This window comes from Littorina saxatilis, linkage group LG7 (assembly GCF_037325665.1).
Source record: "Littorina saxatilis isolate snail1 linkage group LG7, US_GU_Lsax_2.0, whole genome shotgun sequence".
In the NCBI taxonomy this organism is placed as follows: Eukaryota; Metazoa; Mollusca; class Gastropoda; order Littorinimorpha; family Littorinidae; genus Littorina; species Littorina saxatilis.
The window spans coordinates 57,536,907-57,564,415 of NC_090251.1; the positions used below are offsets into that span (position 1 = coordinate 57,536,907).

General features: G+C 41.9%; 2 protein-coding genes across 3 annotated transcripts in view; one reads left to right on the forward strand and one right to left on the reverse strand.

Annotated features, from left to right (window-relative positions):
- Nucleotides 1-157: 157 nt before the first annotated feature.
- On the forward strand, nt 158-10,382 carry LOC138971885 (ribonuclease kappa-like). Of its 2 annotated transcripts, XR_011457413.1 has the most exons (3): nt 158-312; nt 6,469-7,853; nt 8,634-10,382. XR_011457413.1 is itself a non-coding variant. In XM_070344727.1 (2 exons), exons 1-2 carry the CDS (start codon nt 238-240, stop codon nt 6,691-6,693), a joined length of 300 nt encoding a protein of 99 aa, XP_070200828.1. In that variant the 5' UTR covers nt 158-237; the 3' UTR covers nt 6,694-10,382. The 2 variants fall into 2 exon arrangements, 1 of the variants encoding a protein (XP_070200828.1); XM_070344727.1 differs by having other exon boundaries at nt 6,469-10,382.
- Nucleotides 10,383-11,568: 1,186 nt separating this feature from the next.
- Nucleotides 11,569-27,509, reverse strand: part of LOC138971881 (FAD synthase-like) — a 33,951-nt gene continuing 18,010 nt past the window's right edge. The window contains exons 6-13 of the mRNA XM_070344720.1: nt 26,577-26,725; nt 25,907-25,995; nt 24,152-24,296; nt 22,981-23,061; nt 21,829-21,927; nt 20,647-20,768; nt 16,270-16,411; nt 11,569-13,068 (exon numbers count right to left, since the gene is read on the reverse strand). Of these exons, the coding sequence (XP_070200821.1) occupies nt 12,930-13,068; nt 16,270-16,411; nt 20,647-20,768; nt 21,829-21,927; nt 22,981-23,061; nt 24,152-24,296; nt 25,907-25,995; nt 26,577-26,725 (966 nt within the window). The 3' untranslated portion in view covers nt 11,569-12,929. The remainder of the gene's footprint in view (nt 13,069-16,269; nt 16,412-20,646; nt 20,769-21,828; nt 21,928-22,980; nt 23,062-24,151; nt 24,297-25,906; nt 25,996-26,576; nt 26,726-27,509) is intronic.

Genomic DNA, 27,509 nt, shown 5'->3' on the forward strand with positions numbered 1-27,509 from the left:
GTCATTTTAACGAAGCATGATTACATTAATTCTTGTTCATATGATGATATCAAGCAAACAAATAGTTACTACTTCTTTTCTTCCGATGCAAAAAATATTGTTCAGTAGCAGTATCTTTTTTTAAAATGTCCGATAGGGGGCAAAATATTTCTTCCGGAAGTCGTCCTTCTCCTTCATCTTGGCTCTTGCGACAAGTCACATGACTTTTGCTAAAGGGAGGACAGCACACTTTACAAGATGGCCTGTCCAATCTGTGGCCCGTTGTGCTCAAGATATTACATGGTCCTCAGCGTCTGGGCCATTGTTATGCTCGTAAGTATACTGACACGGGTGATTACTAATATATGAAGCGACTTTCTCTGTTTATTTGTTTGTTACTCTGACGGTAATCACTGATCTACTGTAGTGAAATATGACAACAAACACGAGTGCAGAAAATGACAACGATGGTTAACACTGAATTTATTTTGTTAATCTCCTCTCTATCAGTCCTGTATGTTGAACGGGATTCATTTGAACATTGATTGTACAAAAAAGTGGTTAAAGCGGTATCGTGTTTCTGCGGAGTGTGTCCTCAGTGAAATTCGAGTGGTCAATGTACCATCATCATCAGTGAAGGAAGTACTCCAGTAGTTGGGTAATGATAAATTACTGATTTCATTTAGTCATTAGTGGCACAGGAATGAGCAATGTTTTGGGCCATTTCGAAGTACTTTGGCAGGCTACATTTTCTTCTTCTTTCTTTGGTGTTTAACGTCGTTTTCAACCACGAAGGGTTATATCGCGACGGGGAAAGGGGGAAGATGGGATAGAGCCAATTGTTTCTTGTTCACAAAAGCACTAATCAAAAATTTGCTCCAGGGGCTTGCAACGTAGTACAATATATTACCTTACTGGGAGAATGCAAGTTTCCAGTACAAAGGACTTAACATTTCTTACATACTGCTTGACTAAAATCTTTACAAAAATTGACTATATTCTATACAAGAAACACTTACCGTAAAAGTCGACCTATAAGACGCACCTGGGTATAAGCCGCACCCCCCGATTTAAAAAAAAATTCAGAAAAATCCATACACAAGCCGCTCCGGCATACAAGCCGCGCCTAGAAGCAAAGTTCAAGTCAAGAAACATCGAAAGTCAACGGAAAAAAAACACACACACACAAAAACGAACCGGCTAACTTGTCAGTTTTGCACTTTACTTTCAGCATCAGATGTTGAGTGATTCACAGAACTCTGGACTATCAAACTGTCCTCTCGTCCTGCACACAGCACCTGTAGTTAGTTCTGTAAATCACTCAACATCTGATGCTGAAAATCCGCTGAAGTCGGACTCCTCAGTGTCAAAACCGGTGTATGCCAACCCATTACTGTGTGAGTGTAAGTTATTGTCATGCTTCAAACTTCCGGAAAGAAGGTGAGTGAGTGAATTGAGGTAAACACAGCTGATTCAAGGCCATTACACAGCGGCGATCCAACTTCCGGAAACTAGGTCACTGAGCGAAGTCGGGTACACGCCACTGATTCAGAAAAAGTCATTCATAAGCCGCACCGCCTTATAAGCCGCAGGGGTCCATTTAGGAAAAAAAAGTCGCGGCTTATAGGTCGACTTTTACGGTAACAAGGGTAAAAGGAGAAACAGAATCCGTTAGTCGCCTCTTACGACATGCTGGGGAGCATCGGATAAATTCTTCCCCCTAACCCGCGGGGGGCGCAGGCTACATGTTTTCATGTGAATAAGCCTTTTGCTGCTGTCCCTTGCCTTAATATAAACATAGATGATAGAACACTTTATTATCTCAACGAGGAGAAACTCAGGTGTGTATACAGCAGACCTGTTTACCCTCCGGGATTGTCCGGAATTATTACGGATTTGGGGTCTAAATTCCGGTATTACGGAATACCACCAAAAATTCTGGAAATTCCGGTCGAGAGAACCTTTTTCGTGCGTGAAAATTCGAAGTCGAAATTGTGGTAGTCACCAGGGCTGTGATTTCAAGGCTGACCGAAACAGCCTTTTCTGCGCATGTGCACAGCAAGGTATTTGTCGGATTTCGCGGATTTGAGATCGACATTGGTCCGAAGGGTAATATAGGGCCGATCTCTGTGGGGACGAAATGCCAACCAAAAAAGCGAAAGTTGTACAGAAATATCGGCAAAACTATTAAGTCAAGTGGCGGTGTCTGGTGAAGTTTAAGAAGAGCGAACCACATTCATTTTGGTGATCAACTTGAGATCAGTGCAAGAACAAAGCAAGCCAGTTACGAGTCACGTCGCGCCACAAGAAAAATGAAAAAAATGAAGTGTCCCGAGGTTAGACGCAGCATTAGTTTTAACAAAATGCAGTACACAAATGAACATGGAAACAAACAAAAACACAAAATTATGTTTGGGAAAACATGAGCCTGCTTCGCATCGAGTTTATTTGACCTAGGTCTCTACTTCCACAGAATCTCTCGGACCTGCGAACCGATCTCTCACTACGGTCAGTCGCACCAGAGACATAGATGTAGGGGTCTATGGTCGCGCTCATCAGTTACTTGGCTGTTGCCGAAATTCAAGTCTTTCTGAGTCTAAAACTGATCTCCATTAATATTTCTCCAATATAGCAAAGATCACAGTTCTTTGAATAGAAAAACTTACAACAAAATGTTTAAATGAAATAAACGAATCGGTCCTCTAAAATTAAAGGTAGCTTCTGGAGAGAGTTATTATGACTGGTTTTAATGCAGGATGTCTGATGTGACAGAATGTAAGGTGGTTTTGTTCACATGCATCTTCAAGTGACTGTAAATAGTCCAAGGGCGGAGGGGTGGGGGTGGGGGGATGTTACTGGGGTTCCGGACCCCCCCCCCCCCCCCCCCCCGACCCCCCCTGCTGTCAAAAAAGCAAACAAGTCGCGTAAGGCGAAATTACTACATTTAGTCAAGCTGTAGAACTCACAGAATGAAACTGAACGTAGTCCGCCGCTAGTGCAAAAGGCAGAGAAAGTGACGAGCCTCTTTGGCGCGGCAGCGGTTGCGCTGTGCTTCATAGCACGCTTTACTGTACCTCTCTTCGTTTTAACTTTCTGAGCGTGTTTTTAATCCAAACGTATCATATCTATATGTTTTTGGAATCAGGAACCGACAAGGAATAAGATGAAATTGTTTTTAAATCGATTTCGGAAATTTAATTTTGATTATATTTTTTTATTTTCAGAGCTTGTTTTTCATCCAAATATAACATATTTATATGTTTTTGGAATCAGAACATGATAAAGAATAAGATTAACGTAAATTTGGATCATTTTATGAAAAAAAAATTTTTTTTTACAATTTTCAGATTTTTAATGACCAAAGTCATTAATCAATTTTTAAGCCACCAAGCTGAAATGCAATACCGAAGTCCGGCCTTCGTCGAAGACTGCTTGGCCAAAATTTCAATCAATTTGATTGAAAAATGAGGGTGTGACAGTGCCGCCTCAACTTTTACAAAAAGCCGGATATGACGTCATCAAAGACATTTATCGAAAAAAAGGAAAAAACGTCCGGGGATATCATACCCAGGAACTCTCATGTCAAATTTCATAAAGATCGGCCCAGTAGTTTAGTCTGAATCGCTCTACACACGCACACGCACACACACACCACGACCCTCGTCTCGATTCCCCCCTCGATGTTAAAACATTTAGTCATTACTTGACTAAATGTAACAAGTCGCGTAAGGCGAAATTACTACATTTAGTCAAGCTGTGGAACTCACAGAATGAAACCGAACGTAGTCCGCCGCTAGTGCAAAAGGCAGTGAAAGTGACAAGCCTGTTTGGCGGTAATTGCGCTGTGCTTCATAGCACGCTTTACTGCACCTCTCTTCGTTTTAACTTTCTGAGCGTGTTTTTAATCCAAACATATCATATCGATATGTTTTTGGAATCAGGAACCGACAAGGAATAAGATGAAATAGTTTTTAAAACGATTTCGGAAATTTAATTTTGATCATAATTTTTATATTTTTAATTTTCAGAGCTTGTTTTTAATCCAAATATAACATATGTATATGTTTTTGGAATCAGAAAATGACGAAGAATAAGATGAAATTGTTTTTGGATCGTTTAATAAAAAAATAATTTTAATTACAAGTTTCCGATTTTTAATGACCAAACTCACTCATTAGTTTTTAAGCCACCAAGCTGAAATGCAATACCAAACCCCGGCCTTCGTCGAAGATTGCTTTGCCAAAATTTCAATCAATTTAATTGAAAAATGAGGGTGTGACAGTGCCGCCTCAACTTTTACAAAAAGCCGGATATGACGTCATCAAAGGTATTTATCGAAAAAATGAAAAAAACGTCCGGGGATATCATACCCAGGAACTCTCATGTCAAATTTCATAAAGATCGGCCCAGTAGTTTAGTCTGAATCTCTCTACACACACAGACAGACAGACACACACACACATACACCACGACCCTCGTCTCGATTCCCCCCTCTATGTTAAAACATTTAGTCATAACTTGACTAAATGTAAAAAACAAAACAAAAATTCAGTCTGTGGGGAAAACAAAAATTCTGTCGGTGAAATTGTTGTTGTCTGGAGCAGATATCAATGAAGATAAATTGCCATTATTTAATACTAACTTTAAAAGAAATAATGAGTGGCTACTGACACCAATTTATCATGTTTAAAATCAAGGATAAGCTACAAATTGTTAATACAATAGCTAAAATTCTTCAGCCAGGGCCCCCCAACCCCTGGACCCCAGGTTGTACCGCCCCCCCCTCCCCCTCTAGCTCTCTTGCTCCGCCCCTGAATACTGTGGTGGTTTTTTTTTAAGATAAAGTAAACTTGTCTTACTCTTAGTTAACTTGCATATTATATATCAGGTGTCGTGTGTTTGTGTGTGTGTGTCATCGAGCTTCTGTGTGTGTAGTACAATACTGTTAAACATGGTTATCAATTTTGTACTTGTTTTGCATGGTAGCGCGCGAATAAACGTATCGTTTTCGAGCTGGTTTATGGTTGATAAAAAAGATTACTCAAAGATGCCTCAAATTACGGAAAAGTACCAGCTGCATTCCTGATTTTCATTTGGGGGGGTAAACAGGTCTAGTAAACACTGAGTCAGTGAGTGTAACTCTAAGCAGAGCTGCATGTACTATGAAACTAAAAGAGAGGTGCTCTTCACTCTCTTCTCAGCCGTACTATGAAATGTGAAGCCAGAAATTGTAGTATGAACACATATATATATATGATCACAATAATAATAATAATATATATATATATGAGGTAGAACTCTCCTCGGGTTATTCTTGTTCAGTGTTGCAATCGGCTCCGAAAGGGTTTGATTCTCCAGTAGGCTGTCTGTGAAGAGTTCTTTCTAGATCTAATTCTTACCCCCTCCCCCCACCTCTTCCATTACCTCTAGTGTGCTCCCTGCTTTCAAAATTCCACGTTGGAATGTAGGCGGCGGAGACACACACAGAGTAAAGGATGATCTCCCTTGCTCATGACGTAAGTTCTATGCATTCTCGCTCTTGACGTCATTCTATATTTAACTTTTCTTTAAAAGTACAAGCGATTGAGTGCACATTTTGGCATTTTTAGCAGCGCTCTCATTATTAATTTCTATTTTGTTGCTTCAACAACCAAGAGCAGCTGCTGATACTTCAAATTTCTTTTTCTTACTCTTCACTGACAGTTGCAGGGGAGTCAAAGAAAGATTCTCGTCTATGCAGAGGGCCTACCGCAGAAATGTGGTTTTCTCTTTTGCATAAAAGTTTGAGGGTTCTTCTCTGTTTTATGCCAAGAGACTGCCTGATGAGAGCTTCTCAGCTCGAAACCAGTAGCACTAGTAGCAGTCTTGGCTAAACAAAAACGGACCTTTTCAGGTTCAGCACTCTATGAGAATGCCCTTTAATGCACTTACAGTGAATTCTCAATCCAATGAGGTTGTAGAACTCTCCTCGGGTTATTCTTGTTCTGTGTTGCAATTGGCTCCGAAAGGGTTTGATTCTCCAGTAGGCTGTCTGTGAAGAGTTCTTTCTAGATCTAATTCTTACCCCCTCCCCCCACCTCTTCCATTACCTCTAGTGTGCTCCCTGCTTTCAAAATTCCACGTTGGAATGTAGGCGGTGGAGACACACACAATAACAATAATAACAATAACAGCACTTTATTGTCCATTAAAATATTACATAAAAATGGAAATTTTTCTTCGGCACACCCTGTCTGCCTGTAAACGATTATAACGAGTAAAGGATGATCTCCCTTGCTCATGACGTAAGTTCTATGCATTCTCGCTCTTGACGTCATTATATATATATATATCTTATATTTCAGTGATGTACTCTTGTTAGTGTTACTGTAACCTGTTTCTGTTTTTCAGTTATGTGTAAGTATTGTGTGCATGCATGCCAACTCACTCGACTCACTGTCAGGGAACACAAAGTGATCATATTTTCAATTTCATAATGTATATTTTCAGGGATTACTGGGAGTGTTCTTCTGGCTGCGCAGCCCGGCGCTGTTCGAGGACACTCCGCTGAAGTCAAACTGGGAGCACCACAACTACACGCTGGAGTACGCCAAGGAGAAGTATGAGCAGAACGCCATGAACTGCTGGATCGCTGCCGGCATCTACGTCGTCCTCTTCGTCTTCTCCTTCATCCAGTATAAGATGAACAACCGGTCAAGCTACGAAATGTCATAGAGCGTCGCTGTGAAAGCCCACGATCAAATGCCGCGCAGAGAGTGTCTGGACTTGGTTCATACTTCATCGTGGTCGTCAGTGGAATACATGGAATCTAATCAGGAGCTTGGTCACAAGATATTGATTTTGTGGTCTGAGGCATGTGGACCCTTCATCACAGCTTGCACACATTTTCAGACGTCTTTCGTAAGATGTCATTCTGACCTTGGTTATTCTGTATGTGGATAAATTAATAAGTCAGATAATGCAGAAATATACTTTAAAAAAATTATTTCTGTAATATGCGCTTTTACGTTTGCTTCAACTTCAAGACTTTTTTTTCACTTCCTAAGTGGGTGAGAATAAGATCTCAACAAATGACATGTGCTAGTGAAACAAACTAGGATAGTTTTGAATCCTGGGCTTATTGTTAGTGAGGGAGAGAGAACGTCACATGTTAGTATGACTGCGAGCATTTGTCCACAGTTATGTCCTGAAGCTAGTGTAGTGTGTCAAACAAAAGCTAGTGTACTGTGTCAAACAAAAGCTGGTCTCAAATAGCATGGCACTTTCATTCAGTTTTAGCTAGCATAAGACAACCCCAAAACTGGTGTCTTTTCTTGTTCATTCAGTTTTAGCTAGCATAAGACAACCCCAAAACTGGTGTCTTTTCTTGTTCATTCAGTTTTAGCTAGCATAAGACAACCCCAAAACTGGTGTCTTTTCTTGTTCATTCAGTTTTAGCTAGCATAAGACAACCCCAAAACTGGTGTCTTTTCTTGTTCATTCAGTTTTAGCTAGCATAAGACAACCCCAAAACTGGTGTCTTTTCTTGTTCATTCAGTTTTAGCTAGCATAAGACAACCCCAAAACTGGTGTCTTTTCTTGTTCATTCAGTTTTAGCTAGCATAAGACAACCCCAAAACTGGTGTCTCTTCTTGTTCATTCAGTTTTAGCTAGCATAAGACAACCCCAAAACTGGTCTTTTCTTGTTCATTCAGTTTTAGCTAGCATAAGACAACCCCAAAACTGGTGTCTTTTCTTCTTTATCTGGGATTACTGCATACAAATTCTTTTGATTATGGATGTGGTAAATTAATCATTTAATGTTTATATTTTTTTGTAATTACATACATTTATATACATGTGTTATTGCAAATCAGTGAAAACAAGAGAGGAAGGTACAGTGTAGTTTGTTACAAACCTTTAAATCAGTGAAAACAAGAGGGGAAGGTACAGTGTAGTTTGTTACAAACCTTTAAATCAGTGAAAACAAGAGGGGAAGGTACAGTGTAGTTTGTTACAAACCTTTAAATCAGTGAAAACAAGAGGGGAAGGTACAGTGTAGTTTGTTACAAACCTTTAAATCAGTGAAAACAAGAGGGGAAGGTACAGTGTAGTTTGTTACAAACCTTTAAATCAGTGAAAACAAGAGGGGAAGGTACAGTGTAGTTTGTTACAAACCTTTAAATCAGTGAAAACAAGAGGGGAAGGTACAGTGTAGTTTGTTACAAACCTTTAAATCAGTGAAAACAAGAGGGGAAGGTACAGTGTAGTTTGTTACAAACCTTTAAATCAGTGAAAACAAGAGGGGAAGGTACAGTGTAGTTTGTTACAAACCTTTAAATCAGTGAAAACAAGAGGGGAAGGTAGAGTGTAGTTTGTTACAAACCTTTAAATCAGTGAAAACAAGAGGGGAAGGTACAGTGTAGTTTGTTACAAACCTTTAAATCAGTGAAAACAACAGGGGAAGGTAGAGTGTAGTTTGTTACAAACCTTTAAATCAGTGAAAACAAGAGGGGAAGGTAGAGTGTAGTTTGTTACAAACCTTTAAATCAGTGAAAACAAGAGGGGAAGGTACAGTGTAGTTTGTTACAAACCTTTAAATCAGTGAAAACAAGAGGGGAAGGTACAGTGTAGTTTGTTACAAACCTTTAAATCAGTGAAAACAAGAGAGGAAGGTACAGTGTAGTTTGTTACAAACCTTTAAATCATAAATGTTGTGTCTAGTGGGCAGTGTAATCATCATGTGAACTTTTAGTTGACACTCAATGACAGTTGTCGGTCTCCTCACACAAGACACAGTATGCCAGGCAAATCACATGTTATACTTTGACCCAGATTGAAATGCGAACAGTGAAGTGCATACGTGTAAATGTCTGGATTTTTGTTTGAAGTTAGTAAACTAAGAATGTTTTGACATTGTGTACATTCCACCTCCAGTGTAAACAGAATAATATCCATTTTTTCCTTAGCTGCCTAATGTGTGCATGAAAAGCCAGTGGCAGTGACAGTAGCAATTAGTCAAGTGATTGTGGGACAGTTGCATGAGTTTCAGAGGGAAAAGACAATATATATAGTAAGGGAAAAGCTACCCGTTTTTTTATGACAATTGACACAGCAGACAAGAGATATAATCAACCCATCCTACATAAATTAAGCACCAATATGAGCCTGGCAAGTTTTTGCTCTTTCTAGTTTTTTTAATGTTGTAATTGTTTGGGTTGACAGTTGTCGATGGGTATTGACTATTCTTTGCTCTTTGAATTTCTGTCATCAACTGTCATGATTAGATTTTACTTAGATCGTTGTGATAAATTTGGTGTAGGAATCATTTGTGCATAGAGATGGCAGTAGTCAGAATGATCCCCTGTAAATAAGCTCCTTCAGCGTGTGACTGAAATCAAGCAGTATGTAAGAAATGTTACGTCCTTTGTACTGGAAACTTGCATTCTCCCAGTAAGGTCATATATTGTACTACGTTGCAAGCCCCTGGAGCAATTTTTTGATTAGTGCTTTTGTGAACAAGAAACAATTAACAAGTGGCTCTATCCCATCTCCCCCCTTTCCCCTATCCCATCTCCCCCCTTCCCCCGTCGCGATATAACCTTGAATGGTTGAAAACGACGTTAAACACCAAATAAAGAAAGAAAGAAAGTGTGACTGAAACAGAAAGTATGAGGTGAATGTTGTTTTTGTTTTTCCAGGGCTCATGCAACCCTTTCTTCTTTTCTGTTTACTGTTAGTTAGCCAGTTTCTTTGGATTCACTACTATACTTATAGTTATAATGATTTGTTGTAGCTGTTTGTGAGCATTGCTGTTTAAAGTGTTTTGATCTTCATTTACAACTTAAATACAAGCTGGATTCACTTATAGGGGAGTTTTTTTGAGTGGAAGTTGCATACACTGATACAGGTGTGAAGTAATACATTTAGGTTACAGCAAGTATGTATGACTCTATGAGACTGAGAGACTCTAAAAGCTTGTCTGAAGATAAGATATCAGCGTGTGGTTGAGTGTGTTTTGCTGGATGATGACTTGGGTTGAATTTTGTGGATGAATTAGTGGCTGTCTCGTGGTTCGTTCTCCAAAGCTGGGTGGTGTGACACCAGTGGTGTTGTCATTTTCAACAAGGAGAAGCTTTAGCCATAGCACTGGATGTGATTCATAAATGCTCTTCCCAAACTTTTCGTTGGTCTGCAGGAAAAGAATTACTGTAGGAATATCTGCATTGACTGGCTGTTAGGAAGTTGGAACAATTGCAATCGTTTAGGAGCACGTGCACATTACTTTCAAGTGTTAATAGGATTGACATTTCATTTCACAAAATTACACCCAGCTTTGGAGAATCAACCATATTTATTGTAAACTTTCATCTTGTTTCTAAATTTTGCATTTGAGTCTGTAATAGAGTTCTTCATCATGAAAAGCATGGGTTTGTTTCTTTCATATCTTTTTCTGTGTGTGTTTTTGTGGTCTTTCCCACACCTTACCTTCTTATGAATAGACGACGTTTCAAATAAATCTCTGTCGTGATTTTCAAGGCGTGTGGCAGAGGGATTGCCCCAGACATCGAGGCAAGCTTGTCAGAGCGAGGCGAAGCAACAACATGTTACTGACCAGCATAGATAAACCAACTAACTCTGATGTGTATGTATACAGTGTGCGCTCGATATGATACCCTTTTCTTTCAAAACTATGCAGTTTGGAGCCTTGATTCGCTGCTAATTGCTTGCCGATCACTGCTATTTGTTGCGAATCCCATGTGTTGCCGATCACTGCTATTTGTGGCGAATCCCATGTGTTGCTAAACTCGCATGACATTTTGCTTAACCCACGTGACCTCGGTCAAAACACGTTGTCAATGTCAGCAAGGAATTGTGAACACCGATGAGTATATTTTTGAAAGGAAAAGGGAAAGATATTAAGCCAACACTGCATAACATGCACATCAGAGTGAGTTGTTCGTCGCCATGGCAAGTCTAAGACGGTCAGCAGCGTGCTGTTGCTTCGCCTCGCTTTGACAAGCTTGCTTGGATGTCTTGGGCGATGGCTCTGCCACACTGCTTGACAATCAATACCCTTTACCTACTGATAGTTCAGTATGTCAACACTTCATACAAAAAATGCCATAGTACAATCATAATTATGTGTATTAAATGCACACATGTTGTGCCCAGTTCACAGAATCAGCAACAATTTTGCGTAACCAGCTTACGCTGCCCATTTCAAGAAATTGGCAAAGTTTTGCTGAAAATGCATACAGGCTTCTAAAACTTGTCCTTTTTGTGAAATCGGCAGCCAAGTTTGGGTTTTAAAGTTCTCAACTGCCTTGGGTATCCCCACACATAGACAGCTAGATGCTAGAATGGATAGATATCTCCATAATTCATGTTATATAAAAAGTGGAGTGTTTAATTATTTTTGGAACTATGCTCGACACAGACCATACAATTACAAAGCATACTAGGGTGCCAAATCAATGCAGACACGATATATTGGTGAAACAAAAAGTTATGGACTGGCTGCTGATTTCACAAAATGGGCATGATGCAGAAGCTTTTAAACATTCGACAAAACACTGTACATTTTGTGAAATGGGCAGTTTTTGGAAATTCCACGAAATGGGGGAAAAAGGTTGCCAATTCCGAGTATTGGGCGCGACACAAACATGCACACAAAATAGAAGAGAAAACAATAGTTTTTTTTCCCTTGAATTCATTTTTGATTAATTAATCAAGTTACCTGTATCAAAATGCTGTCATTAAAAATACATGCAAATATTTTAAACACGCATTCACAGAATCGCATGAGACAAGTTTAAAAACAATAAATTCCATAACTCCCAATACTCTGATCATTTATACGCATACATGCATTTATTCAGTTAAACTGTGCTACAGTAAAGTCATGCTTCTTTCTGTTGCACACACTCCTGTCTTTGTTACAGGCACAATATTCCTTAACATTACAGTACATGTTGTTGGGACACTGAGGAGAGTCCGCACAAAGTGGACTCTGGGAAATAAATCCCTCGCCAAACAGGGTTGTTGGGACACTGAGGAGAGTCCGCACAAAGTGGACTCCGGGAAATAAATGCCTCGCCAAACCTGGGGGGTCCAACCCATGCCAATAGCGACAACTGGTTTTTTGAAGCCCCTAAACATCCTGCAGAGTGGTCCTTGTAACGTCAGGCCCACACCTTCCAACAAAGGACACCTCATACAGTCCCCTTTGTTTATCAATGAAACAAACATCCCCTGTGAAAGACCACCTGCAGTGTAGGGACACGTTGGGTTGGTCCCTTGGGTGTTCTTTCAAAACAGGTATCAAATGTTAACAACCAGAGCAAATCCAACAATTAAGACAAACTAATGCCAAAGATTGTTAGCATGATACTTTCCTAGGTATAATTTATTTATCACACGCTTCAAGTATACACTATAAACAACTGCAACAGTTCATTGCATAATGTACCTTTCTGTTTCAACCAACATATTCATTTTGTCTGGTATAGGTACTTCTGTCAAAAAATGAAGATCTGATTATATGCCACTAAAGTTCACTCACTTTCAGATGTGAAATTATACAAACAACTGAACATCGTGTACTGAACACAAAGAAAGATGTATATGCATATGCTCAAAATTACATTTATTATGTGCCAAAACTTTCATAACTAATGCTCATTTTTACTTAAAACATGAGTCGGTCATGCTGTATTTTCAACTTCAGCTCAAGGAATGTGACAAAGCACTCAAAACACACACGTTCAAGCCTCAAAACACACACGTTCAAGCCTCAAAACACACACGTTCAAGCCTCAAATTAATTAGACAAAGTTTACTCTGTGAAGCTGGCTGCACAACGCTTTGGCACTGAATTTTCTGTAAAAAGACTTCGCAAAGTCGACTTCAAGCTGAATTGAGGACCGCCTTAACACCTAACTGAAGTGAAGAGCTCAATTAAGCGTTCGTCAAACATTGCGTCCATCTCTCTCGTTGCCATTGTCCAGCAGCTGGTAGGCAGGCTTGTAGGACACGATGCCGTTACTGTCCACGATCTGCAGGGAGGGGTTGGGGTGGGTGTTGTTCATGCTGCCTAGCGACGTGTACCTGATACACACATTCAACATGGTTACCTGGAGACTACACAGTACAGTGGTTACCTGGAGACACTAGGAATTCAACAACGCATTACACAGTACAGTGGTTACCTGGAGACACTTGAATTCAACAACGCATTACACAGTACAGAGGTTACCTGGAGACACTTGAATTCAACAACGCATTACACAGTACAGTGGTTACCTGGAGACACTAGGAATTCAACAACGCATTACACAGTACAGTGGTTACCTGGAGACACTAGGAATTCAACAACGCATTACACAGTACAGTGGTTACCTGGAGACACTAGGAATTCCAACAACGCATTACACAGTACAGTGGTTACCTGGAGACACTAGAATTCAACAACGCATTACACAGTACAGAGGTTACCTGGAGACACTAGGAATTCAACAACGCATTACACAGTACAGAGGTTACCTGGAGACACTTGAATTCAACAACGCATTACACAGTACAGAGGTTACCTGGAGACACTTGAATTCAACAACGCATTACACAGTACAGAGGTTACCTGGAGACACTTGAATTCAACAACGCATTACACAGTACAGAGGTTACCTGGAGACACTTGAATTCAACAACGCATTACACAGTACAGAGGTTACCTGGAGACACTAGGAATTCAACAACGCATTACACAGTACAGTGGTTACCTGGAGACACTAGGAATTCAACAACGCATTACACAGTACAGTGGTTACCTGGAGACACAAGGAATTCAACAACGCATTACACACAACAGAGGTTACCTGGAGACACTAGAATTCAACAACGCATTACACAGTACAGAGGTTACCTGGAGACACTTGAATTCAACAACGCATTACACACTACAGAGGTTACCTGGAGACACTTGAATTCAACAACGCATTACACACTACAGAGGTTACCTGGAGACACTTGAATTCAACAACGCATTACACAGTACAGAGGTTACCTGGAGACACTTGAATTCAACAACGCATTACACAGTACAGAGGAATTACCCCCCTTGTAAGACTTCCACAAATCTGACAAAATCAGGTCTTAAAAAGGAGGGAGTCTTAACACTTTCTACCCCACCTATGTTGACCAAGGTTTTTTTTAGTCGAGACCAGCTGTGCTGCAGCAGGTCACTCAGAATTGTAGTAACTGTGTATCAACACGCTGGAATGCAGGCGTTAGATGGACGTTACAGGAAGCGACTGATTAGCTAACAGTCTGAGCGGATATATCCGTACCTGGTCAGATAGAGCCATATGAGTGGATACGGCTGACAATGAACTCACAACATTATTATAAAAAACGCTGGCGCTGGACCCGAGTACTCTTCAGAATGGCTCGTTCCCCCAGTATGAAAGTTTTTGTCTTGTGCACGTGGATTTAAAAAAAAAATTTGTTTTAAAAATATTTATTTATTTTACACAATTAAAAAAATTATTAGAGTAAAATAAAACATTAAAACGTTCATAATAAACAATAGTAAACAAGAATTAAAAAAAAGAAAGAAATTAGACCGCCCATGCCGGGAATCGAACCCGGATCACTTTGGCCATAGTCGGACGCGCTTTCCATCAAGCCATTGCCAGTGAACTCAAATGACTAGACTGCTAACGTTGCTGCTTCATAAAATTAGGTCGCGCAGTGGCACACGCACGCAAAGCACGCACGCACGCAAAGCCTGGTGTCGCTGGCTGACTGGGCGGTTCTATGAGCCGAACGGCTGTTCTATCCCACCGCGAATCGCGCCCCCCGTTAAGAGTCGTTTTTGTGATTTAATTGGCATTTAGGTCCCAGGTAACATTATCAAGTTTTAATACGATCAATCGGACCTATTATCAAGTTAGTGTATCAACTTTTGAACGAACTGCGCCCAGTAGTTTCCCAGCAATAAGCTGTTAAGTCGAGACAGACAGACACACAGACACACAATTAAAGTCTGCTGGACCCTCCTACTGCGTACTCGGGCAAAATGTAACTATTAAACACACACACAACTAATTCTGACAACTTTTCTTCTTAAAATCACTAAATAAAAGTTGCTTTGATTTTTCTTATAAAATAAAACAAGAAGGCTGAGGTGTGATTAAGCATTCAGTCACTCGAATGCACTCAAATACGTCTGGTTCTATCTAGCTTATTTTTATTAAACAAGAGAGGAGAGGGAGTGGGAGAGAGGGGGGGGAGAGACAGAAGGTAAGATCGACAGACATTTAGACAGGCAGTCATACAGACAGACAGAGACAGACATTTAGACAGGCAGTCATACAGACAGACAGAGACAGACATTTAGACAGGCAGTCATACAGACAGACAGAGACAGACATTTAGACAGGCAGTCATACAGACAGACAGAGACAGACATTTAGACAGGCAGTCATACAGACAGACAGAGACAGACATTTAGACAGGCAGTCATACAGACAGACAGAGACAGACATTTAGACAGGCAGTCATACAGACAGACAGAGACAGACAGAAACCAAACGATTATCTAAGATAGAAATCCCTTTAAAAATGTTACCATGGATGCTTGAAAAGGAACGTCCCAAGGTGAAGCCACAGTCTACTGCCTTTCAGTGCAGTGGTCAAAGAGGCTGCAGTACCATGTTTCCCAACAATGTGACAAATGAAATGACAATGACAGAGAACACCAACCCGTGGTCATAGAGGCTGCAGTACCATGTTTCCCAACAATGTGACAAATGAAATGACAATGACAGAGAACACCAACCCGTGGTCATAGAGGCTGCAGTACCATGTTTCCCAACAATGTGACAAATGAAATGACAATGACAGAGAACACCAACCAGTGGTCAAAGAGGCTGCAGTACCATGTTTCCCAACAATGTGACAAATGAAATGACAATGACAGAGAACACCAACCCGTGGTCATAGAGGCTGCAGTACCATGTTTCCCAACAATGTGACAAATGAAATGACAATGGTCGACAGAGAACACAAACCAGTGGTCAAATGAAATGACAATGCCAGAGAACACCAACCAGTGGTCAAATGAAATGACAATGGTCGACAGAGAACACCAACCAGTGGTCAAATGAAATGACAATGACAGAGAACACCAACCAGTGGTCAAATGAAATGAAAATGCCAGAGAACATCAACCAGTGGTCAAATGAAATAAAAATGCCAGAGAACACCAACCAGTGGTCAAATGAAATGAAAATGCCAGAGAACACCAACCCGTGGTCGTAGAGGCTGCAGTACGGCAGACACAGAGTCCTGAGGAATGTCCACACCGTCTCGTACGTCCAGTTCAGTATTGGGTTGACGCGCATGAACTGCGGCCAGTCAGCGTCCGTCATGGAGAAGGAGTCCAGATGGTCTGCAACCGCAACAATACAAATGGGAAGGAGTCTTCATTTTGTGTTATGCATCCTGTTATTTTATGTTGACTGAAGATGAAAATCGGCTCACATGAATATCTGCTGGACTATTGTAAACACAGTTGTACAATCAATCAATCAATCAATATGAAGCTTATATAGCGCGTATTCCGTGGGTACAGTTCTAAGCGCTTGTCGAAGAGTTGTCAACACAGAACTAACAAAGAAACTAACATCTACAGACGGACACGAACCCTATCACACACTAGCAAACCCTGATAAACATACAACAAACAACTGTTTAACAACAATGTACACATCAATAGCTAGGTCCAAACAAAATAATATTAAACACAAAGAAAACACCTCTCACAGAGCACAGCACAAGAATGTCTTTTGGGGCACAACACATCACGTCGAACATGAAAGTCGCAGCCAGCTACGAAAAGAACTGGGTCTTCAATCCAGACCTGTTTACCCCCCCAAATGAAAATCAGGAATGCAACTGGTACTTTTCCGTAATTTGAGGCATCTTTGAGTAATCTTTTTTATCAACCATAAACCAGCTTGAAAACGATTAAACGCCACGTTAATTCGCGCGCTACCATGCAAAACAAAGTACAAAATTGATAACCATGTTTAACAGTATTGTACTACACACACAGAAGCTAGATCACACACACCACAAACACACAACACAAGACACCTGATATATATATATGCAAGTTTAACAAAGACAAGTTTACTTTATCTATAAAAAAAAACCAGTATTCAGGGGCGGAGCAAGAGAGCTAGAGGGGGGGGGGGGGGGGGGGGGTACAACCTGGGGTCCAGGGGTTGGGGGGTCTGGCTGAAGAATGTTAGCTATTTTATTAACAATTTGTAGCTTATCCTTGATTTTAGACATGATAAACTGGTGTCAGCAGCCACTCATTATTTCTTTTAAAGTTAGTATTAAATAATGACAATTTATCTTCATTGATATCTGCTCCGACAACAACAGACATTTCACAGACAGAAAATGGTGTTTTTTTCCACAGACAGAATTTTTGTGTTTTTTGTTGCTTTTTTGACAACGGAACCCCTGTAACACCCCCCCCCCCCCCCCCCCCCCCCACCCCCCCTACTCCGCCCTTGGACTATTTTCAGTCAAGATGCATGTGAACAAAACCATCTTACATTCTGTCACATCAGACATCCTGCATTAAAACCAGTCATAATAACTCTCTCCAGAAGCTACCTTTAATTTTAGAGGACCGATTCGTTTATTTCATTTAAACATTTGGTTGTAAGTTTTTCGATTCAAAGAACTGTGATCTTTGCTATATTGGAGAAATATTAATGGAGATCAGTTTTAGACTCAGAAAGACTTGAATTTCGGCAACAGCGCAAGTCACTGATGAGCGCGACCATAGACCTACATCTATGTCTCTGGCGCGACTGACCGTAGTGAGAGATCGGTTCGCAGGTCTGGGAGATTCTGTGGAAGTAGAGACCTAGGTCAAATAAACTCGATGCGAAGCAGGCTCATGTTTTGCCAAACATAATTTCGTGTTTTTGCTTGTTTCCATGTTCATTTGTGTACTGCATTTTGTTAAAACTAATGCTGCGTCTAACCTCGGGACACGTGCCGCGACGTGACTCGTATTCTAACTGACTAGCTTTGTTGTTGCACTGATCTCAAGTCGATCACCAAAATGAATGTGGTTCGCTCTTCTTAAACTTCACCAGACACCGCCACTTGACTTAATAGTTTTGCCGATATTTCGCTTTTTTGGTTGGCATTTCGTCCCCACAGAGATCGGCCCTATATATTACCCTTCGGACCAATGTCGATCTCAAAACCGCGGAATCCGACAAATACCTTGCTGTGCACATGCGCAGAAAAGGCTGTTTCGGTCAGCCTTGAAATCACAGTCCTGGTGACTACCACAATTTCGACTTCGAATTTTCACGCACGAAAAAGGTCATCTTGAACACACGACCAGTACAACTGGCCTTGACACAGAACGATCCAAGGGGGGCAATCTCAGTCATCTGAAAGAGGGAAATCCAAACGCAATCTGCCTCGTTCGATTTTATGGGCTTGGACGATAGAGAAAAATAAGAAAAGCAAAAGTTGGAGTCCAGTCTGGACGAAACTGCTATCAAGAACGCAGAATTGATTTATTCTGAGTTTTTTTTAGCCGTAAGCGCCATGTTTATCGGAGCAGGAAACTCTTCCAGAGTGAGGCCCCTTTGTTGGTTTCACTGCGGCCGCATTGTAAACAGCAGTTATGAGAAATTCGAAATGAGAAATGGCGCTTACGGCTAAAAAAAAACTCAGAAAAAATCAATTCTGCGTTCTTGATAGCAGTTTCGTCCAGACTGGACTCCAGCTTTTGCTTTTCTTATTTTTCTCTATCGTCCAAGCCCATAAAATCGAACAAGGCGGATTGCGTTTGGATTTCCCTCTTTCAGATGACTGAGATTGCCCCCCTTGGATCATTCCGTGTCAACGCCAGTTATACTAGCCGTGTGTTCAAGATGGAACAAGTCGCGTAAGGCGAAAATACAATATTTAGTCAAGTAGCTGTCGAACTCACAGAATGAAACTCAGTGAACGCAACGCAACGTAGCATCGTCACTCCACCGCCCGTGGCAAAGGCAGTGCCCGTGGAATTGACAAGAAGAGCGGGGTATTCGTTGCGCTGAGAAGGTTAGCACGCTTTTCTGTACCTCTCTTCGTTTTAACTTTCTGAGCGTGTTTTTAATCCAAACATATCATATCTATATATTTTTGGAATCAGGAACCGACAAGGAATAAGATGAAAGTGTTTTTAAATTGATTTCGAAAAAAAATTTTGATAATAATTTTTATATATTTAATTTTCAGAGCTTGTTTTTAATCCGAATATAACATATTTATATGTTTTTGGAATCAGCAAATGATGGAGAATAAGATAAACGTAAATTTGGATCGTTTTATAAATTTTTATTTTTTTTTACAACAAAAAAATGAAAAAAACGTTCGGGGATTTCATACCCAGGAACTCTCATGTCAAATTTCATAAAGATCGGTCCAGTAGTTTAGTCTGAATCGCTCTACACACACACACACACACACACACGCACGCACACACGCACACACGCACGCACATACACCACGACCCTCGTTTCGATTCCCCCTCGATGTTAAAATATTTAGTCAAAACTTGACTAAATATAAAAAGGTTCTCTCGACCGCAATTTCCGGAATTTTCGGTAGATTTCCGTAATACCGGAATTTAGACTCCAAATCCGTAATAATTCCGGACAATCCGGGAGGGTAAACAGGTCTGCTTCAACCTACTCTTGAACGCGTCAAGAGAGGGGCTCTGGCGAAGCTCAAGTGGCAGGGAGTTCCAGATGGAGGGGCCCGCGGAGGGGAATGCACGCTGACCAGCAGATGCGAGTTTCGAGCGAGGGATGTGAAGGCGGAGTGGGTCAGCAGCAGAACGAAGGGGACGGTCGGAGGGCCCAGCTTTGCCAGTAAAAGAAAGGCAGACGGCTTCCAGTGAAAACAGTTCAGCTCACCCTCTCACATCTGGCAAGGCTTTTACATGGGTTAAGACCATCCCTCCACTTGGTCACGTACCAAAAATGAACAGCCTGGACCCCCCTCTGTGCTCAATGGAAATTTTGTGATGAAATAATTTTGTAAAAGCCAGTAGCCTTTAGGTTTTACTAGGGGAAGGAGCAAGTTGACAAAACTAACAACAAAGCCCACAGGAAGGTTATTCTAATACCGTGGAACCCCATTTTAAGATCTCCAAAATCTGAGAAAATCGGGTCTAAAACAGAGGGAGTCTTAAAATGGAGGTCAATTTACAGGGCTTAATTATGAAGAGAAAATGTGAGAATTTGTTTGTTTGTTTGTTTGCTTAACGCCCAGCCGACCACGAAGGGCCATATCAGGGCGGTGCTGCTTTGACATATAACGTGCGCCACACACAAGACAGAAGTCGCAGCACAGGCTTCATGTCTCACCCAGTCACGTTATTCTGACACCGGACCAACCAGTCCTAGCACTTAACCCCATAATGCCAGACGCCAGGCGGAGCAGCCACTAGATTGCCAATTTTAAAGTCTTAGGTATGACTCGGCCGGGGTTCGAACCCACGACCTCCCGATCACGGAAAAAACCAAGTTCTTCAAAGGTAGGAGTCTTATTTTGGGGGGTCTATAACGGGGGGTTCCACTGTATGCACTTTACCTGAGTATGGGTCAGTCTTCCTTGTCCCCATGAGAACAGCCTTGATGTTGGGGTGACCGTCTTTCAGGGCCGCTAAGTTTTCTTTGATCCGACCTTCATAGCGAATCAACTCTAGGTTGTACCTGAACAAAGAAATCATTTCATTTCATAATGGAGTACATATTTAAACAAACAAAGTAATACACAGAACAAAGCATCTAGAAGTCAAGTATAACTTTCTGGGTAACATTGATGTACATTACACATAGACAACCAAATGTTTGGAGTTGCAAGCTAGGCGAACTGGTATTAAACTGTGTTTTCAAAATTCAACAATGTATCCAGAAAAACCCCACTACATTCTTTTGACCTTGCAGTGATGTACATTTTAGTCGGTCTCCGGTCTCTGGAAGTGCAGGTTCTCATATATGATTCATATATGATTCTTATATGAATTGGGGTATTTTTCATATAAGAGACTTATAAGAAACCTAGTATTCCTACAACTGACATACATAGCTTTTTACTTGTCATATATGAAACTTATATGTTTCTTATAAGAAACTTATAGGTTTCTTATATGTCTCTTATATGGTCATATATATTCATTTCGTACGGGAGGACTCCTTCCTTTAGATTAAGACCCGATGTTCTCAGACTTTCTGTTGATAAACTCAGTAAGATTAATCCCAAACTAGGACTCCTTCCTTTAGACTAAGACCCGATGTTCTCAGACTTTCTGTTCATAAACTCAGTAAGATTAATCCCAAACTAGGACTCCTTCCTTTAGACTAAGACCCGATGTTCTCAGACTTTCGGAGGTCTCAAAAGGGGCGTTCGACTGTAAACATTATTAACTTCAAAATGTTGCTACCAGTCTTCCACCACATCTGACAGTTATTTTACTACCAGTGGCACAGGTCACCATCAGATCTGGCTACTCTGAATTATGGATCCTTTAATCTTCCACACACCCCCACCCTTCCCATTCTATATTCTATCCGTCCAATGCAATGGGGCAGTTTATTGTAAAACCAGTTATATGACTGGAAAGGCCATTTATTCTTCTACCATACTGAATACATCTTTATTTTCAAAACTCTTTCTGGCATGTCGCTTAACAGCATAAGTAATCTCTCAATCATAGGGGTGAAACTCTGCAGCGAAATTGTAAGTGAGATGTGGTCAAAACACACTCAATACCTTTTACAAGCCTGCTGAACAAACAGTTCCACTTCAGGAAATGGGAGACGACTGCGTATGTAGAGAGCCTGCAGCTTTCCAATCTCGTCAGGATACTTTCTGCACACAAAATAAAGCCAGCATTACAAATGACAATTTACAGTGCGTGTTGTGCATGACACAGGATGTGCAGTGGATGTTATACTTCAGCAGTACATGAGCCTTATTTAGTCAAGCAGAAGCAAATGTTGGCCAAACAGAAAAGACATATACATTGGATTGGATTGGATTGGATAAGATTTACAGTCCAGTGAGGTTATATACCCTCATGGAAATTCGGGCTGCTTTCTCCCCGGGGAAAGCGAGCTGCCATACATACGGCGCTACCCATATTTTTTTTTCCTGCATGCGTGTATTCATGTTTCCTGAGACTTAATGCCGTGTGAGATGGAATTTTTTTTACTTTATTCCAAGTCCCACGGGTATTTGATGGACATTTTTATCTATGCCTATACAATTTTGCCAGGAAAGACCCTTTTGTCAATCGTGGGATCTTTAACGTGCACACTCCAATGTAGTGTACACGAAGGGACCTCGGTTTTTCGTCTCATCCGAAAGACTAGCACTTGAACCCACCACCTAGGTTAGGAAAGGGGGGAGAAAATTGCGGCCTGACCCAGGCCTGAACACGCAACCTCTCGCTTCCGAGCGCAAGTGCGTTACCACTCGGCCACCCACATATACTTATGGTCAGCGAGGCACCCCATGGCACAAGACCACATGTGGACACAGCCATCTAAATATCAAGAGAGTAGCATGGTCAGCGAGGCACCCCATGGCACAAGACCACATGTGGACACAGCCATCTAAATATCAAGAGAGTAGCATGGTCAGCGAGGCACCCCATGGCACAAGACCACATGTGGACACAGCCATCTAAATATCAAGAGAATAAAACGGCATCACACCGCTAGAGATTGTAGCGGCCAGAGGGGGGTCTGTAAAGTTTACAGCCGTCATGTGATTTGGCAGTGTGAAACTAGGTTTCATGAATGAATGGCATTTAGGGCGACTTACACCTCAAACAGCACCACCATGCAGTCATGTGCCGCTAATAAGGTTTCTTCAACACTAGTCCAGGTAACATGTCAATGGGATCACCGGAGTACTTGCTTTTGAACAACGGCGTGGAAGAGATGCAGAAGAAGAGTGCAGTCCTTCCCTCCGTTGAAACCCAGGCACATGTCCTTCAGACTGTCAGACAAAAGGGAAAGACAATGGTGATAATCATGTTCCTACAGTGAAACCCAGGCACATGTCCTTCAGACTGTCAGACAAAAGGGAGAGACAATGGTGATAATCATGTTCCTACAGTGAAACCCAGGCACATGTCCTTCAGACTGTCAGACAAAAGGGAAAGACAATGGTGATAATCATGTTCCTACAGTGAAACCCAGGCACATGTCCTTCAGACTGTCAGACAAAAGGGAAAGACAATGGTGATAATCATGTTCCTACAGTGAAACCCAGGCACATGTCCTTCAGACTGTCAGACAAAAGGGAAAGACAATGGTGATAATCATGTTCCTACAGTGGACCCCCCAATACAAGACTCCCTCCCTTGTAAGACCCCCCAACAGACAGCATCCTGCTCTCACTTATACTTGGTATCCATACATTAGTCACCTCCCTTGTAAGACCCCCCAACAGACAGCATCCTGCTCTCACTTATACTTGGTATCCATACATTAGTCACCTCCCTTGTAAGACCCCCCCAACAGACAGCATCCTGCTCTCACTTATACTTGGTATCCATACATTAGTCACCTCCCTTGTAAGACCCCCCCAACAGACAGCATCCTGCTCTCACTTATACTTGGTATCCATACATTAGTCACCTCCCTTGTAAGACCCCCCCAACAGACAGCATCCTGCTCTCACTTATACTTGGTATCCATACATTAGTCACCTCCCTTGTAAGACCCCCCAACAGACAGCATCCTGCTCTCACTTATACTTGGTATCCATACATTAGTCACCTCCCTTGTAAGACCCCCCAACAGACAGCATCCTGCTCTCACTTATACTTGGTATCCATACATTAGTCACCAACCTTCTGAGATGGGTATATATTTCTAACATGTAATCACACACACAAACACAAACACACACAATGACACGCATGCACACACACACACACACACACACACACACACACACACTCACGTGTACTTATCCAGCGCCTGTTCTATGATGGACACGGCATGTCACACACACACACTCACGTGTACTTATCCAGCGCCTGTTCTATGATGGACACGGCATGTCACACACACACACTCACGTGTACTTATCCAGCGCCTGTTCTATGATGGACACGGCATGTCGCACACTCGTGTGGAAGGTGTCGTCGACCTTGGAGTTGACAATGTCATACACGTGTTCCGCTGCTGTGCCCACCGGGTCCTTCTCAAAGGGCACCACTGACCCTGATCGACACAGAGACAGAGATAAGGATACGGACAAGGATAAGGTTTCATAGTGTACTCCGCACAGCATTCGAAACGTTCAAACATTCTGTGCACGCTAACATTGCACTGTCGTTTCAGTGTGATGGAAAACCCAAATGGCAGTGATAAGGATAAGGTTTTATATAGTACTGTCAGGTTACCCCCAGACAGTGATAAGGATAAGGTTTTATATAGTACTGTCAGGTTACCCTCAGACAGCGATAAGGATAAGGTTTTATATAGTACTGTCAGGTTACCGCCAGAAATTCGGGTTGCTTTCACAATGGGGAAAGCAGGCTGCGTTGGTACAGCTCTAACCATATTTCACAATGGGGAAAGCAGGCTGCGTTGGTACAGCTCTAACCATATTTCACAATGGGGAAAGCAGGCTGCGTTGGTACAGCTCTAACCATATTTCACAATGGGGAAAGCAGGCTGCGTTGGTACAGCTCTAACCATATTTCACAATGGGGAAAGCAGGCTGCGTTGGTACAGCTCTAACCATATTTCCGGGTTTTTTCCTTCATGTGTGTATTCGTGTTTCCAAGCCCTAATACTTTTGCTGTGAACTTAGGATCTTTATCGTGCACATCTGGTTGTTCGGACACTGATGACACACACACACACACACACACACGCACACACACACACACACACACACACACACACTCACACACACACACACACTAACACACACACACACACGCTATTTCTTATGTTCCATAGCACTGAACAATACTACAAACATTCTTGCAGGGAAATTTAAAGAAAAAGTACCTGTAAGTCCAGATCTGGGATCCGCAACTTTGCACTCGAAGTATTCTCCAAAAAACGTTGTGTACTTTCAGAGAAATTAGTGTACTACACACAGCATTCGAAACGTTCAAGGTCCATTCCGTGCACGCTAATATTGCACCGACGTTTCAGTGTGATCAAAAACAAAATTAATATGGCAGTGATGTTCACATGTTTAGTACTAAACGAGGTTAATTTAGACTACGCATCTTGCGACATGCCATGAGAGTTGAACAATTGGCGTGACAAAATACTGGATCAGCTTTGGGATGTGCTAGTGAAGAAAAGAGTCTGGGAAAAAATGTTCAGCGTACTGACAATCAAGAGTGCAAAATAGGGCAACATGTTATGGGTTCCCAGGTCTGTTAGTGACTTGACGGGCGCGGTGGCGTGGTGGTAAGGCGTCGGCATCCCAATCGGGAGGTCGTGAGTTCGAATCCCGGTCGCTGCCGCCTGGTGGGTTAAGAGTGGAGATTTTTCCGATCTCCAAGGTCAACTGATCGATGTGCAGACCTGCTAGTGACTTAACCCCCTTCGTGTGTACACGCAAGCACACGACCAAGTGCACACGGAAAAAATCCTGTAATCCATGTCAGAGTTCGGTGGGTTATAGAAACACGAAAATACCCAGCATGCCTCCCCTGAAATCGACGTATGCAGCCTGAATGGCGGGGTAATAATGGTCATACACGTAAAAATCCACTCGTGCTAAAAACATGAGTGAACGTGGGAGTTTAAGCCCATGAACGAAGAAAAAGAAGTTAGTAACTCATCTCAATTAAGAGCATGCTCACCTGCTGGTACGGATGACTTGATCTGTACAGATGCTTTGTTCAACTGGTCTTGACTAGTAGATTCCAATGAGATCTTTACCTGGTAGTAACTGCAGACAATAAACAAATAAATAAATTAGAAAAAAAGAAGAATTTTAAAACACAGGATAAAGTGTAAACTTCAAAGCCAAAGCAAAGTCAAAATTTGATGAAATGTAAAAAATGACCGAGAGCTATACTATATCCTACTACAGAACCAAGAAAGGGTACTAAACAATGGTAGATACTTTAGGTGCAGTGGCGTGGTGGTAAGACATCGGCCTCCTAATCAGGAGGTCGTGAGTTCGAATCCCGGTCGCTGCTGCCTGGTGGGTTAAGAGTGGAGATTTTTCCGATCTCCCAGGTCAACTTCTGTGCAGACCTGCTAGTGACTTAACCCCCTTCGTGCGTACACGCAAGCACAAGACCAAGTGCGCACGAAAAAGATCCTGTAATCCATTTCAGAGTTCGGTGGGTTGTAGAAACACGAAAATACCCAGCATGCCTCCCCCGAAATCGGCGTACGCTGCCTGAATGGCGGAGTAAAAACGGTCATACACGTAAAAATCCACTCGTGCTAAAAACATGAGTGAACGTGGGAGTCTAAGCCCATGAACGAAGAAGAAGAAGAAGAAGAATGGTAGATGCTGACCTGTTGTGTAAATCAGGGTAGGATCCAATGACGACACTTTTACCAAACTGGTCGGCCACTGTCTTGATCTCCTGAGCGATGGACGACTCGGTGCGGTTGATGTACAGCTCCTCCGTGTGGAACGTCACGTCGGGGTTACGGAACAGGTCCTGACATCACCAAACACAACTATTACTGTCAACACCCCCTTTTACCACCCCTCAATTTGAGACTCCCTCCCTTTTAGGGACCTTTTTTTTCTGACCTTCTGTTTATAACCTGTGTAAATGTAGTTTGTACCCCCCTAAATCTTGACTTTCTCTGTTTTATGACCTTTGTTTCTCAGACCTTCTGTTGATAACCTGTGTAAATGTACCCCCATTTTAAGACCTGATTTTCACAGATTTCTGGAGGTCTTAACTAGGGGTTTCACTGTACACGCAAAGGTGGGAAGAGGCTGAGACAGAGACTGTACAAGCAAAGGTGGGAAGAGGCTGAGACAGAGACTGTACACGCAAAGGTGGGAAGAGGCTGAGACAGAGACTGTACACGCAAAGGTGGGAAGAGGCTGAGACACTGAGACTGTATACAAGCAAAGGTGGGAAGAGGCTGAGACACTGAGACTGAATACAAGCAAAGGTGGGAAGAGGCTGAGACACTGAGACTGTATACAAGCAAAGGTGGGAAGAGGCTGAGACACTGAGACTGTATACAAGCAAAGGTGGGAAGAGGCTGAGACACTGAGACTGTATACAAGCAAAGGTGGGAAGAGGCTGAGACACTGAGACTGAATACAAGCAAAGGTGGGAAGAGGCTGAGACACTGAGACTGTATACAAGCAAAGGTGGGAAGAGGCTGAGACACTGAGACTGTATACAAGCAAAGGTGGGAAGAGGCTGAGACACTGAGACTGAATACAAGCAAAGGTGGGAAGAGGCTGAGACACTGAGACTG

What these genes read in the sequence shown, in the direction of transcription:
- LOC138971885 (XM_070344727.1), top strand. Translation starts at nt 238, where the DNA reads ATGGCCTGTCCAATCTGTGGCCCGTTGTGCTCAAGATATTACATGGTC. An exon ending in TCTGGGCCATTGTTATGCTC is followed by an intron (nt 313 to 6,468) that starts GTAAGTATACTG and finishes GTATATTTTCAG; the next exon opens with GGATTACTGGGAGTGTTCTT.